The following is a 14706-nucleotide window of genomic DNA, read 5'->3' on the forward strand; positions in this document are numbered from 1 at the left end:
CATTAACTCGGGAAGAACAGATAATCATCTTTATGTACCTAATAGCAGTGATTTAAAATAAGTGAAGCAAAGAAGTCATCCAAATTATCGAATAACCAGTCAAATTACAGTTTAAGATGTTAACACTTCTCATTGGGAACTGACAGAACAGATAAAAATATCACTTAGGATATATAAGAGTTGAGTAATACCATTAATCAAATTAAAACTTAATGGTAGGGCTGGGAAGGTGGCTGAGCCATTGAGAGCACTGGCAGCTGGTGCTGCTCCTCTAGACCTGTGTTCAAGTCTTAGCGCTCACATACGGCTTATAACCATCTAGAACTCCACACACAAACATAAAAACATTTATTAATTAACATTAATAGCAAAAACCCTTAATTACAATTCTTAGATTACTCCCAAACTGCAGAATACATATTCTTTAGAAATGTATATAAAACATTAATTAAGATAAGCCTGTGGATGGGATGTAGCTCATTGGTAGGGTACTTGCTTAGTGTTCACAAGGGCCTGAAGTCGATCCCCAGCATTACAAATGGAAACAAAACAAATTCTGGGAAATGAGAATTAATCTCAAGAAATTTTGTCCTTCAGGTAAGAGATCCCACCAAAGCTGCATGACCTAGTTAAAAAGAAGAAAGAATGGATTCAACTCCAAAGACAGGGGGTGTAGGAGTCTTCAAAAACTCATGAAGACTGTGATAGAAAGCTGAAAATTTCTGAGAAAAAGACGGGAAGCCATGGCAAACACAGCTCCAGCCTCATGGCTTCCCATGGCCTTCACAAGTCTCATGGCTTCCCACAGCCTTCACAGGTCTCCACCCTGCTGTTGGTTTGGGTGGGAACACAGAGAAAACCAATGGGTCACCCTGGGGAAGAACCCTATTTGGTCACTCTGTCTGACTTGGGGCCAGTGGCTGTGCACTATCTTGGGAGACTGAGTGAACTGGACAAACTCAAGTCAGAGAACTTGAGTTTAACATACCACAGCCCTAGGCTGAGAAACACCTGGAGAGGAGGGTGTGGGGACAGGTACCAGGGGCTGACAAACTGCAAAGTGCAGGGGTCAGGCGGTTCAGATTAGGCAATGAAGTACAAAGGGTAAGGTAACAAACCCTCGGTGGCCAGGATGACAGCTGAGTCATGACAATGGGGCTGAGGTCGCCCAGGCAGTGATCAACCTCTAAAGCACTGGCTCTCAACCTGTGGATCAAGACCCCCTTTGGTGACTCTTTCACAGGGGTCACCTAAGACTATGGTGAAACATCGATATGTAAGGTACAGTTGGGGTCACCACAACAGAAGACCTGTATTAACGGGTCACAGCATTAGGAAGGCTGAGAACCACTGCTCTAGAGCCACGTGTAAGCTTTCTGCTGCTGCTGAGCCCTAGAACTCTGAAGAACAGAACAGCAGTGTGGTTAGACTTTGGAGATCTTATACATGTGTGTACAGATCTCAGTGCGGAGGCTGCTACCAACACACTTGGGAGTCACCTCCCAGCCAGGATATTGGGTGCCACACAGAGAGTCTTTGACGGAAAAAGATTCTGTCCAGAACATATATTCCGGTCACCTAAGTGTGGCCAGCAACAGCTCCTGGCAAAGAGAGTAGGTTACTTGTGATGTTTAATATTGATTATCAACTTGACTGGTCCAAGAATCACCCAGGAGCCATTGAGCACTCTTGGGAGGGTTATTTAGATTAGGTGAGCAATTTTGCCTACGAGGACCTGTCTTCTTTTAGAAGTATAAAAAACATCCTGCTGGAGTCTGTTTAGCATTGTTGGTAAGAATCTGTGTTTAGGACTGACCTCTTGGGACTAAATAATCAAGGGCTCCTTTCTTGATTAGGGTCAAGTGTGAAGATCAGCCCTCCAAGTGGGTGGCCCCATTCCTCTGGACTACAGAAGAGACTCCTAACTAAGTGCCAGCAATTCATCTCTCTCTCTCTGCTCCCTGACTGCACACGCAATGCGATGAGCTGCCTTGAACTCTGCTGCCATGACCTACCTGAGATCTCTCCAACCCTGGAAAGGAACATTTTTAACAAGGAAAACATATTAAGAAAAACTGTAAAATGCTGGAAACAAAAACTCAATGATTGAAATAAAAACACACAGGAAAGCATGACCACAGTAAAGTTATCAGGGATGGAGGAAACACCCCATTCAAACACTGGGGCATGGTGAGAGAATCTATGACCACAATGTCAAAGAACTCTAGAATACAATCAAAAGATCCATGGCAGAGATGGAGCCCAGATAAAAACTAAAGGGACAGAGATTCTACTCAACAAAATTATAACCACATTCCCCAAATCTAGGGAAAGAAATGGACATCCAAGTACAAAAGGCATTTAGAACTCAACAGACATGACTAGAATCTCAATGATGTAATCAAGATGTCAAAAATACAAAGAAAAAAAGCTTTAAGAAAAAAAATGCTAACTCAATTGCAGAGGTGAACATAACAGATCTCTCATCTGACGCCCTAAAAAAAGAGCGGGTTTGGAATGATAATTTCAAACCATGGGTGGTAAATCTTGCAGCCTGAGCTTTTACAACTAACGGAGAAATAAGGACACTTCAAGATAACTGCTGTTCGTGACCATCACGCCAACACTGGAGACGAAAGTTAAGGGAATACTATACACACAGGGAGGAACAGAGTCTCAATAATGACAGCCCAGGGAAGAATTTTATGGAAATGGTGAGACGGCCCAGGAGAAAGGAACTTGCTACCAAGACTGATGATCTGAGTTCAGACCCCAGGACCCACATGGAAGAAGGAGAGAACCAAGCTCTTCAACTGCCCTGTCTTCCACACTCATGCTACGCCCTGCCTCACCTTCCCTCCCACAATAATTTCAAACAGCTAAAATAAATTATCTCCTACTATTTTTTTTCCTCCTACTCCTTTCATGTTGTTTGTTTTTCAAGACAGGGTTTTTCTGTGTAGCCCTGGATGTCCTGGAACTCACTTTGTAGACCAGGTGGGCCTCTAAAGCAGACATCTGCCTGCCCCTGCCTCCTAAGTGCTGGAATTAAGGTGTGTGCCACCACTGCCCAGCAATTACCACCAAGTCTTTAAAAAAAATATATGAGAGGAAATAGCTGAACAAAGGATAGCTGGGGAGAAAAACATCTATCATGCCCAATACAGTGAACAGCACACCTCTAATATTAAGGTGAAAAACAGAAGAAGAATCGAACCAACCAGAAACACAGACAGTAAAACTAAAAGCTGTAAACATCTCTCAATAATAACCTTGAATTGATTCCACTCACCAATAAAGAGATGCAGACTTGCAGACTATATTAAAAAATTATATCCAACTATCTGTTGTTTCCAAAATGAGACTCACAGTCTAACAGGCAAAGGATGGAAGTCAATCTGTCAGTGAACAGAAACCACATAAAGAATATTGATAAAATGCACTAAAATGGAAATTGGTCTAATGAGGAAAAGGTCAATTAATGTTAGTAAAGAAATCATCAGGTTAGGAATGTAGCTCAGTTGGCAGATGGTGTGCCTAGAATGCATAAAGCTCTAAGGTTTAATCCCCAACTATGTATAAAGTGGGCATGGTAGCTTACGCCTGCAATCTGAGCACCAGCAATGTGAAAATAGGAGGATCAAAAGTTTAACATAGTAAGGTCAGCAACTTGGTAAGGACAAAGCTAACCTAGGCTACATGACGCCTCCTCCAACAAGGCCACACCTCCTAGCCCTCTCTAAACAGCCCATCGACTGGGAAACAAACACTCAAATATGTAAGTCTATGCAGGTCATTCTTATACAAACCACCACAGGTGTCATATGAAGTTAAAAACAACCTAGATGTCCTTCAACTAAAGGTTGAATAATGAAAATATGGTACATATACACAGTGAAATTCAAATATAAAGAAAAATTAAGTCATAAAGTTTGCAAGAAAATGGGCAGAAGTAGAAAATACGATACACTTTAAATGTGTATAAACATGCACATTTATAAATATATTATGTATGCTTAAACATATAGGCTTGTATGCATTTACTACATGTTGTATATTCTAAATACTCAGACACAGAAAGACAAACACTGCATATTTTCTCTTATTTATGGATCCTAGTTCTGAATTATAGACTTGAGTATATAACCTGGAGAAACTATGGAAACTATGGAAAGAAATAAAAGGAACCCAGAGGGGATGAGGAGCTGTTGGTGGGGACAGGGAATAGCTATACAGGGGGAGATGGGGAAGTGAAGGAGGGTTAACCAGGAAGGGCTAGGGAGGGGGTACTGGCTAGGCTTCTGGCAATTTGACATAAGAGTCATTCCAGAAGAGAGAAGCATGGTTGAGAAGATGCCCTGCCAGTTTGGCCTGTAGGCGAGCCTGTAGACCTAGGCAGGCGGTCCTGGATGCTGTAAGAAAGAGGCTGGGCAAGCCATGTAAGCAACAATCCTTCGTGGGCTCCACCTCAGTTCCTACCTGCAGGTGCCTGCCTGCTCGAGTTCCAGCTAACTTCCACTAGCGATGGGCTGCGACGTGAAACGTGTAAGCTGAAATGAACCCTTCCCACCCTCAAGCTGCTTCTGGTCGTCTCTTATTACATCAATAAAGAAGCCATAACTAGGAGAGAAGGTAATACAGAGGGTAAACAGAGGGAGATGGACAAGTAACGCTAAGGATGTGTGAAAAGGCCATAGGGAAAGCACTAGTCTCAATTTACTTAAAAATACACATACAATATATGTGTATGTGTAAACACACATATAGACAAAGGTAGACATAGGCATGGTTTGAATGAAGTTATGTATTTGAGGTGGTAATGCTCTTTTCCAAGAGCCACAGGTTATCTAGCAAAGCCCCAGTGCAGGTGCCAGGCTTGGGACACCTCGTCTTGAGCTGTTGGTCAGGAAAATCAGAAAGATGCCCAGAACAATACAGGCTGCTGCCGTTGGCCTTGGTTGCCCCCCATTACCTGAAGTTACCACGCTTTGGACACAGGACTTGGAGGAACTGAGCTGACACTGGCCTGGGAAGCTCCTCCCTAAGGACTGGCTCTCAGCATCTGGAAGTGCTTTGCAACAGTCCATCCAGCTCTAAAGCCTAAGAACAAAAGCAATGACCAGAGTGGCCAGAATCCTCAGAGTGCGATAGCGGAATTTATATCTCGGGGATAACCAAGGCCACTTAATAGGGAAAATAAGATAACCAGCCAGCCAGAGAGGGAGAAATTGGGTTAAATTATTTTTCATTGATAAGATGTTTTTATAATGATGTCCACTCAATAGTCACTGTATCATACATGCAAGTAGCCACGGCAATCAGCTCCATGATTCTTCATTTGTCTTAAAATTAGTAAGCCCAGCCTGAATTCTGGCTTATCTGGATCCCACGCTTTGCTTAAAGAAAAAAAAAAATTGTTTATGTCTAAGGAAGCATGAAAAAAAAATAAGGCCTTCATTAACTAACATTCAATAAACTTGAAAGCCATTAGAAGTGTTAACATGAAACAGCAACTGAACAAAAATCCATTTACACGTTTGTAGAAACGTGTGGCTTAGAAAGAGGCAGTTTAGTGGCGACACAGCACGTTCCAGACGGTGAAGCCTCCACATCAGTGCTGGTTTTAAAAACAGCCCTACTCTGTAAAAGCATGACTATCTGTGCTCTTGTAAAAGCATGACTATCTGTGCTCTTGTTGTAGGCGCTCTTCTTGAAAGCAGAATGAAAGCCAAGATTAGGTGAGATAAGTCAGAGGCGCTAAACAAGGAAGCAAAGTTTGCTAGCTTCAAACTTGGGGGCCCGGGTTCTTCTTCTTTTGCTCTAGTTCTACAATTTTACTCACTGGGATATATAATATAGAAAGGAAAAATTAATCGTCACCAAAATATGCTACATCTAAACTTCTACCTCCTCTTGTCCCTATTTTTACTCAGAACCTACTTCAAAATGGACACAAATTATTTAATAAGATAGTGGCAATTTGGATGAACTCTTTTCAATCTGGCAAGTTGGCCAATTAAAAAAATTGTAGCTTAAAGCAAGGTATTTTCTACTATCAAGGAGATCAAAACCAAGCAAAACCCCAAACCAAAACCAACACTTACTTAGAGAGGACAAAACACTTGGGGTTGGCTATGCTCTGCTAAATGAAAACTACTAGACAAGTAGCTTGCTGCAAGAGGATAAGACACAGCACAAACTTTGGATTTGTGACTAATTGACTTATATGTGTTTTCACACTAGAACTGTTTTTAAAATAGCAAAATAAATTTTATATAAATCCTAATAAATAAAATATTATCAACTCTAAATGAGAGCCAAGGTAACAATATAATAACATGCAAGAATGTGACACTCTTAAAAGCAAGTGTCCAGTACTAGTCAGAAACTCCATACACAGCCGGTAGTAAAGCAAGAGAGGAGCAGACACAGTCACTCCCCTGAAGAGACCACAGCAGGAGCTGCTCCACAGACCTGGCCTTCTGCAGGTCTATGCATTCACCATGGTGTGGCTATTAACAGTTTAAACCTTTACTGTATTTTGCTAATTGGTGCATAGAACTTTAAAGCTTTTGTAAAATAAAACATTCCAGTCAGTTCAATTCTTCAGTATTGTTCAAGTGTTCTAAGTAGGAACAAAGAAGAAAATAATCTGCTTTAATTGCTGAAGAGTCACAGATAATAGGGATGGCTGAACACTGTAGACGAGAGATCTTTTGTTCTTCCAGCAATTTAATATAGCTATTCTTTAAACGTTAATGGTTCTTTTCTATATATATATAAAAGCTATTATTTTCACACTTATTTCCTTTGTCACATTTCAAAAGTGTAAGTTTCATACAGCCTAATGATATGTTAAAATAACATTTTTGGAAACATATTTTGGAAATAAAAGTTCTGATTTATACAGAGAATTCTGTCTACAGAAATTATATATATATAAATCTGACTTAATGATCATTATTAAATTAAATGAACAGTTTAGCTGCACTTGTTTTAAAATTGTCATGCCATCAGGAGTAGAAATATTTCTACCTTAATTCTATTTAGACAAACTTTCAATAAATTTCACTGCATGTTTTACATATAAACAATTATATTAATTCATATGCTTAGGTGCACATATATCATGTGATTCAAATATGAAATGCAGTAATCTTAAAAACAGAAATAATAGCATTCTATGATTATTAGCATGTATTAGCATATGACCAAATAAACCCACGCAACCAGCACAGAAAGAAACTCTCCTTGTAGTTTAAGCCTAAAAACATGTCTTAGTGTTTGTCTCTGATATTTTTCAAAGTAATGTCCACAAATTTATAATAGTAAAGAAGCTGACCCAGGGTGGCTAGCTCATCCCTTAGAGTTACAAGCGCCATCTTTGCAGTCCTCACGGTCACTCACTGTTTTCAGTAGCACAGGTAACAAACAGTTCACAGGAAACACACTTTAAAATACTATAGCTCTTTTTAAAAGATAAATGATATTGCAAAGTAACATTTATAGTCAGCCTTTTCTTTATATTTTAAATCAATAGTCTTATCTATGTATCATAAACAGTCCTATTTGTGTGAAGCAACATTACATTTAGTGAAAGAGAAAAACTCATATGTTAAACTATGATCATGGTGGGTTTACAAAGACTGATATTTTTTGATGTAAAATGAAATACTACTTAGTGAATAAAACATTAAAAAAAACCTGTCTACCCTTCAAAGAGACATATCCTTTTGACCCAATGCTGCAGACTAAAGCCTTGACAGTTTGCAAAAGAACGTGTGTGAGTAAGGGCCAGACAAAACAGACACTTGGGCTGCTAGCAGGCTGCACAACCCCAGCTGCACACACCACTTGTAATCTAGCAGAGATAGTGCTGCCATCTCCAAAAGAAAGCAATCTCACTGAAAGAAAGCTGACCCCTGATGGGGAGGGAGCACACAGTCAAAGGAAACCAAAGCCTTCAACTGAGGTTCATCTCTCTGTGTGGGTCACTGTTACTGGTCAATTTTAAATCTAAGTTTATAAATTTCATCATGAACTTATAGTATGCAAGAGGAAAAAAACAACAACACAGAGCACATGGCAAATCTACTTGTTTTACTTTTGGAGGTTTGCAAAAAAAAAAATTACTCAATTAAAAAAAAATTTAGAACAAGCTGAAGTCATGAAAAGACTTAAGACAATTAAAGAAACAAAATATTCTACTGAATGAAATAAGTCACTGCTTACATATACCTAAGACTGAAACATGAAAATCTCCCCAGCTAAGACTCCGGCTAGTGCCATGTGGCTATTATCAACCAGCAGTGATTTACTGCAAGTAACAAACAGCTTTAACCGCTGCATTATTGCAATTTAGAAGGGATTTAATAGATCCAAAGTAGCAAAACCTAACAATGACTATTCTTCACACATACCTGATTTCTAGTAAAAATAATAACAGCAACTAAAAATGTCCAATACTACTATTTTTACATTAGTAGTATTATACTACAAAGACTTTTCTCAAGAAACCTTGGTAATGGCAGCTGCCCTTCCCTATCCCCTCAGAAAAAGATGCCAGATTTATAAACTACTAAAAGCTTTCTGCATCATTGCATTTAAACTAGGGATACATGTATAACCACAATGCTTTCGTAAAAGTTATATACAGGTGCCATTAAGTAGTTTATGGACAAGATAATTAAGCGTATAAATGAAAACTACCTCAAACATCGGCATAAATATAGAAGCAGAGTGAGTGCTCAGTGAGCACTCGCTAAACAAAGGAAAGACGACAGCCAACAGTTCTCACAAAACTAGTCACCTGTCCTAACTACTAAAGCTTTCATTAAGAATGGAAACTACTCTGACAAATACTTTTCTCTCTTTTTAGTCATATTTTTATTGGAGTAGTAAATTGTTAATTTAAGAAATTTTGACAAATAAGCAATCACTTCACTAACATGATTAAAAAGCAATTAAAACTGTACCGTATGTAAGCTTAATTCACGCTTTGGTTATTGAGAGAGAACAACTACTCAAAATCTGTAAAGAACATTACCAATTTACCTTTGCTCTATTGTAAAGTTGAAGAGAAAATAAGGGACAGCATGTTCATTAGACATGGGTGTTCATCAAATGTGCAGAGAGGAGGCTGAGAGTGGCGTGGGAGAGGCAGAGAGAAGGGGAAAATTGCCCTCAAAAGCCAGGGCACGCTTCCTCCCCTCCGTGCCCCAGCTCCTCCTCTTACAAAACCCAAGGGCCATATATGTGGAAATAGTAATGGTGCAACCCACAAAAACGTTTTTTAAAAAAAGAAAACGGTACTCCTAAATGTAAGAGTATATGATTGTTTTAGGATATTTTGCATATTTGACATTTGAATTCTCACTAGTTAAAAAAACAATGAACTAGAAATTTATACACAGCAGCCAGTTGCTGTGGCACAGGCCTGTAATCCCAGCACTTGGGAGTCAGAGGCAGGCAGATCTCTGTGAGTTTGAGGCCAGCCTGGTCTACAAAGCAAGTCCAGGACAGCCAAACCAAGGTTACACAGGGAAACCCTGTCTGGAAAAACCAAAAACGAAAGAAAATTATAGAGAACAAAGAAACACCCAGAAGATTATGCTCTATAACAATGCCTTTGTATATATTTCCAAAATGAGAGGTGGGTCTTTATACTAGAAAATGCTAGCAGACTTCCCTGTTACATTCAATGCCTTAAAGACAGAGTCAATATGCAATTGATACTGAGAAAAATATTTTTCCTTTGTATTTATCATATTAACATTCACAAAACACTATACAGATTCCTTAATTTATACACTATATACCAAATTCTTCACATAATATGCAATAGTTAAAAATAAAAATTTCACTTGAATCTGAAAACAACAGTCAAAAATAATAGTCTATCCTCAAGCTCGAAGAAAAGAAAGCTGACTTGGTAACAGCCCACATACAAACTGATGAGCTTCTGGCTCTCCATGAAATCTGCACAAAGACACAGGAGAGCTAAATCTTACGTGGTCCTAAAAAAACTGCTGTGATTGAAAGAGAGGCGACACTGGTCACCACACCCTGCATGCACCAGCACCCTGTCCTGTAGTGGCTCAAGAAAAGCTGGCAACAGCATTTTAAAGAGACTCAGAGCAACTGCAGGGTACTCAAGGAATTCAAAGGACTGAATGATTTCCTGCAACTAACAGGAAATCCTTCAACACCCTGGCATGTTTCCCCAGAAGAGTTAAGGGGTGATTACTGTTATTGTGTCAAGATTTTGTTATGCTACTAAATATTACAGGAATTCCAATGATGTTTTGCTTATAGGAGCTATAGATACAGATATTTACTATGTGATAAATTCTGATGCAGTAAAAACTTAACATACACTTGGGTTGGGATATTTTGCACCTCTGAAGCTCTCGTTAACTGGCATCTAGCTTCCTGGAAGGCCAGTGAGTTCTGACAGCTGCTCATACGTCCTAATGGTGGGTTGCTTTGGCTGAAATTCAAAACAATGCATTTTCATACAGCCATTAGTCAGAAAAAACAATTCTTTAATAATGTTAATAGCTTCATATCTGGTTATAAGTCATTGTATTATCTTAAGCTTTAAATTTTTATCTCTGACTCTGTTGCCTGCCTTCGGATCCCTTTCCCATAGCTGGGCTGCCTTGTCTGGCCTCAGTGAGCGAGGATGCGCTGAGTCCTGATGCTACTTGATGCACGGGGGTGGGGGGGGGTCACCTATGGGTGCTGCCCCTTTGCTGAGGATAAGAGGGTGTGAGAATGGCAAAGGGGGTGAGAGTCGAACTGGGAGGAGAGGAAGGAGGGCTATGATCAGGCTAAAAGTGAATTTGAAAATTTGAAAAGGTTAAAAGAAAAGAAAAATCCTCTAAAATTTTATCCCTGAATCATCACGCATTTGTTATACTGACTTAGATGTACATATTCGAAATACATATTCCTAACACATTTCATTATCACATTAAAAAAATAAATTCACATTTGTTAATGTAAATTCTCATCGCATTAAAATAGGTTTGAAGCACTACAGAGGCATCAAATTTAATCAGCCAGCAAATTCTATAAAATTATAGCACCAAGTTCTATAAAAATTATAATTTTCAGGACTAGAGCAGTAGCTAAGGCAGTAAAGTTCCTGACAGCCAAGCATGAGAACCGGAGTGCCTGCCTCGGCCGCCATGCACAAAGCCAGGCACAGCGCATGCGCGTGGTTTCAGCAGAGGCAGGATAGAGAGGCGGGGATGCTCAGGCTCCACACCAGCTAACCTAGCACACACGAGGACTGAGAAAGCGCCTGAAACCTGTTTATCCTTAACATGAGGTCTGTGAGGAAGGCCCCGTGCTTCCGCTACGTTTACAGGTGTGCCTGGATCATTTGTCTGTTAACTCTGATGCTAAATTCTACTTAGAGATTCTCCCACGTGGCTCTGTCTCTAGCTTCTACACTTGGGCCCAGCTCCATCGGATCCAAGGTCCTCTTCTGGCTTCTGTGGGCACCCTGAGGTGCGAGCATGTATGCACACAAACGCATATACGCACATGCACGCTCACAGACAAACACACACACACACACACACACACACACACACACACACACACCAATAAAAAATTAATAACTAACCAAATAGACAATCAGAAAAAGCATACCAGTCTAATAAATTAGTTTTTTGGTTTGGTTTGGTTTTTGGTTTTCTGAGACAGGGTTTCAGCTCTTCTGACTCCATGGTCTTTTCATTATGCTGCTTACTTAGCCCTTCTTTAAATGCTGTGTAGGAACAAGAGATGAAACTCTGGCAGTATTTTGTTAACTACTAAGTGCTATGATTGGAATATAAAAATAAATATATAAAACTCTAACTTAAGGGTTTGGTTGCCCATATTAAATATTACTGCAACAACTGAGACTATGTGCAGGCACGCAGCTGATCTCTACTAGAACACTGTACTGGCATTTGACTGACAGACCTCCAGAAAAGTGACTATGCTGGGGGACATGTGTACAGAGTAAAATCCATCAGCCGTACACACCTGACTGTGTGACATCACACTAACCCAGCCTAAGCACCTCAGTGGCTTAGAGTAACATGTACTTGGTGATTCTTTACATTGGGAAGGACCGGGAAGCACTACTAGTAAACGCTATAAAGTTTGAATAAGCAGTAATACTGCAACAATAAGCCAATCTGTGGGCTTCAGAGACATGGTCAAGAGCCTTACAACACTAGTGCTGTCATTAACTAATGACTGTAACACGTGTGAAAGGAAAGATGCTCCTCTTACACACTAGGGCTGTCATAACTAATGACTGTAACACGTGTGAAAGGAAAGATGCTCCTCTTACACACTAGGGCTGCCATAACTAATGACTGTAACACATGTGAAAGGAAAGATGCTCCTCTTACACACTAGGGCTGTCATAACTAATGACTGTAACACGTGTGAAAGGAAAGATGCTCCTCTTACACACTAGGGCTGCCATAACTAATGACTGTAACACATGTGAAAGGAAAGATGCTCCTCTTACACACTAGGGCTGTCATAACTAATGACTATAACACATGTGAAAGGAAAGATGCTCCTCTTACACACTAGGGCTGTCATAACTAATGACTGTAACACGTGTGAAAGGAAAGATGCTCCTCTTACACACTAGGGCTGTCATAACTAATGACTGTAACACGTGTGAAAGGATAGATGCTCCTCTTACACACAACTACCTTGTTTCTTTTATTCTTGACTATGCATGTATATTTGATCATGATTTAAAAGGAATAGATGGCGACTGAATAAAGACCTAGGGGTCAGTACAAAGCATCTAGGTAGGGGGAGCAGGAACTCTAAATGCAAGAAAAAGAATCGAAAGTTCCATGTCTACAGAATACTCTGTAAATGAACAGTACAAAACAAACCGAGACAGGAGACAGTAACTAAGTCAGGCAAGCTTTGAAGGCCATCAGGATTTTAATGTTAATGGTCAGGGCAACAGGAATACAAAAATCAGTATTTAAAAAAGAAAAGATCTGTTCAGTCGGGCATGGTGGTACACACCTTTAACCCCAGCACTCAGGGAGGCAAAAGCAGACGGATCTCTGTGAGTTCAAGGCCAGCCTGGTCTACAAAGCAAGTCCAGAACAGCCAAGGCTACACAGAGAAATCCTGTCTCAAAAAAAAAAAACAAAAAGAAAAAGAAAGAAAAAAAAACAGAAAAATTATTTCTCAGAGAAAATGAATAATGAGATTAAAATGTACAGGGAGACCAGTTATGACATTATTGCAGTAATTTACACGCTACTATCTCTACTGGTGGTTCTCAACCTGTGGGCTACAATCACCTGGGGTCGTATATCAGATGTCCTGCATATCAGATATTTACATTACAATTCATAACCATAGCAAAATGACAGTTATGAAGTAGTAACAAAGAAGCATTAGGAAGGTTGAGAATCACTGGTCTACACCAAGATAATGGTAGTGCCAATAGACAGGTCTACGGTAATTTGAATAAAAGGCCGTTAGCCTGAGGTCTAAGATGAATTAGCCAAACTATCTGCTTACTTTTCTATTTATGTATCCATCTGTTATCTTTAGTAATTTAGTAATAAATAAAACTTTCAGAGTGACTTGTTTGATTGTGCTCACAGAGTCAAAGTTGAGTGACAAAAGTTGACATCACTAGAAAGGAAGTGGTGGTACTGGAGCTTCGCCTAGGGGGGTAATTAAGAGCCACTTCTATTTACATAGTAAACCACATAATAAACGAAACACATACTTAAACTACTATTATACATTTGTGCCAATAGTCTTGAAACATCACAAAAGTTGCGCTGTTATATAATATAAACATTTATATCAAGCTTAATCTAAACTCTAAAAATATTTTTTCAATGAAAGCTTTCAAAATTTTATTGACAGATAATGGAAAAAAATGTTCATTTGTTGTTAGCTATAATTTAAATCATTAGTATGCAAAAATGTTGTTTATAGATACATATAAACACACCATAATAATATTACATGATTCTAGGAGAAGCCAATATATCTAATTTAGAGAGCACTGATATGTATCATATAACTTAAAGTGAAGTGTAACTTAGAAAATTTAAGATTTATTTATTTATTATTACATATACAGAGCTCTGCCTGCATGTACATCTGCAGGCCAGAGAAGGACATCAGATCACATTATAGATGGTTGTGAGCCACCATGTGGTTGCTGGGAATTGAACTCATGACCTCTGGAAGAACAGCCAGTGCTCTTAACTGCTGAGCCATCTTTCCACTCCAACTTTGAAAATTTATTTCAAAAGGAGTTCCAATTACTACTCAGCAACATTTCAAAGATAGAACCCTGTCTTTAATTTCTTAGTACTCATACATGATGTTTGCATATAGTATTCATTTTTTTCTTTTGTTGTGAAAATCTTAAGCTTTGTGTATAATTTTCCTAGATGTACTCAGAACACTGTTTTGAATGCTCTATTGTATAAAACAATGCCAAGTAGCAGAATCATAGCAGCATGCTGTAGGAAATCCTTACCAGTTTTTCATCAACTGTTATAAGCTGTGTGTCTCGAGTCTGGTCCTGTGCCAGCTTCCATGTGGATGTGTTCAACAACCTGCAGTGCAAGACTTGGAGTTAAAGCATGACCTTGTCATGGAGAGAGAAGCAGACAAGACTTACATCAACACGCT

General features: G+C 39.3%; 1 protein-coding gene across 1 annotated transcript in view; it reads right to left on the reverse strand.

Annotated features, from left to right (window-relative positions):
• The window catches only part of NDUFS4 (NADH:ubiquinone oxidoreductase subunit S4), a 95372-nt gene that overhangs the window by 45389 nt on the left and 35277 nt on the right, over positions 1-14706 (reverse strand). The window contains exon 2 of the mRNA XM_084802320.1: positions 14552-14630. Within this exon, the coding sequence (XP_084658446.1) occupies positions 14552-14630 (79 nt within the window). The remainder of the gene's footprint in view (positions 1-14551; positions 14631-14706) is intronic.

Source organism: Acomys minous (assembly GCF_964271855.1).
Source record: "Acomys minous genome assembly, chromosome: 11".
Taxonomy (NCBI): domain Eukaryota; kingdom Metazoa; phylum Chordata; class Mammalia; order Rodentia; family Muridae; genus Acomys; species Acomys minous.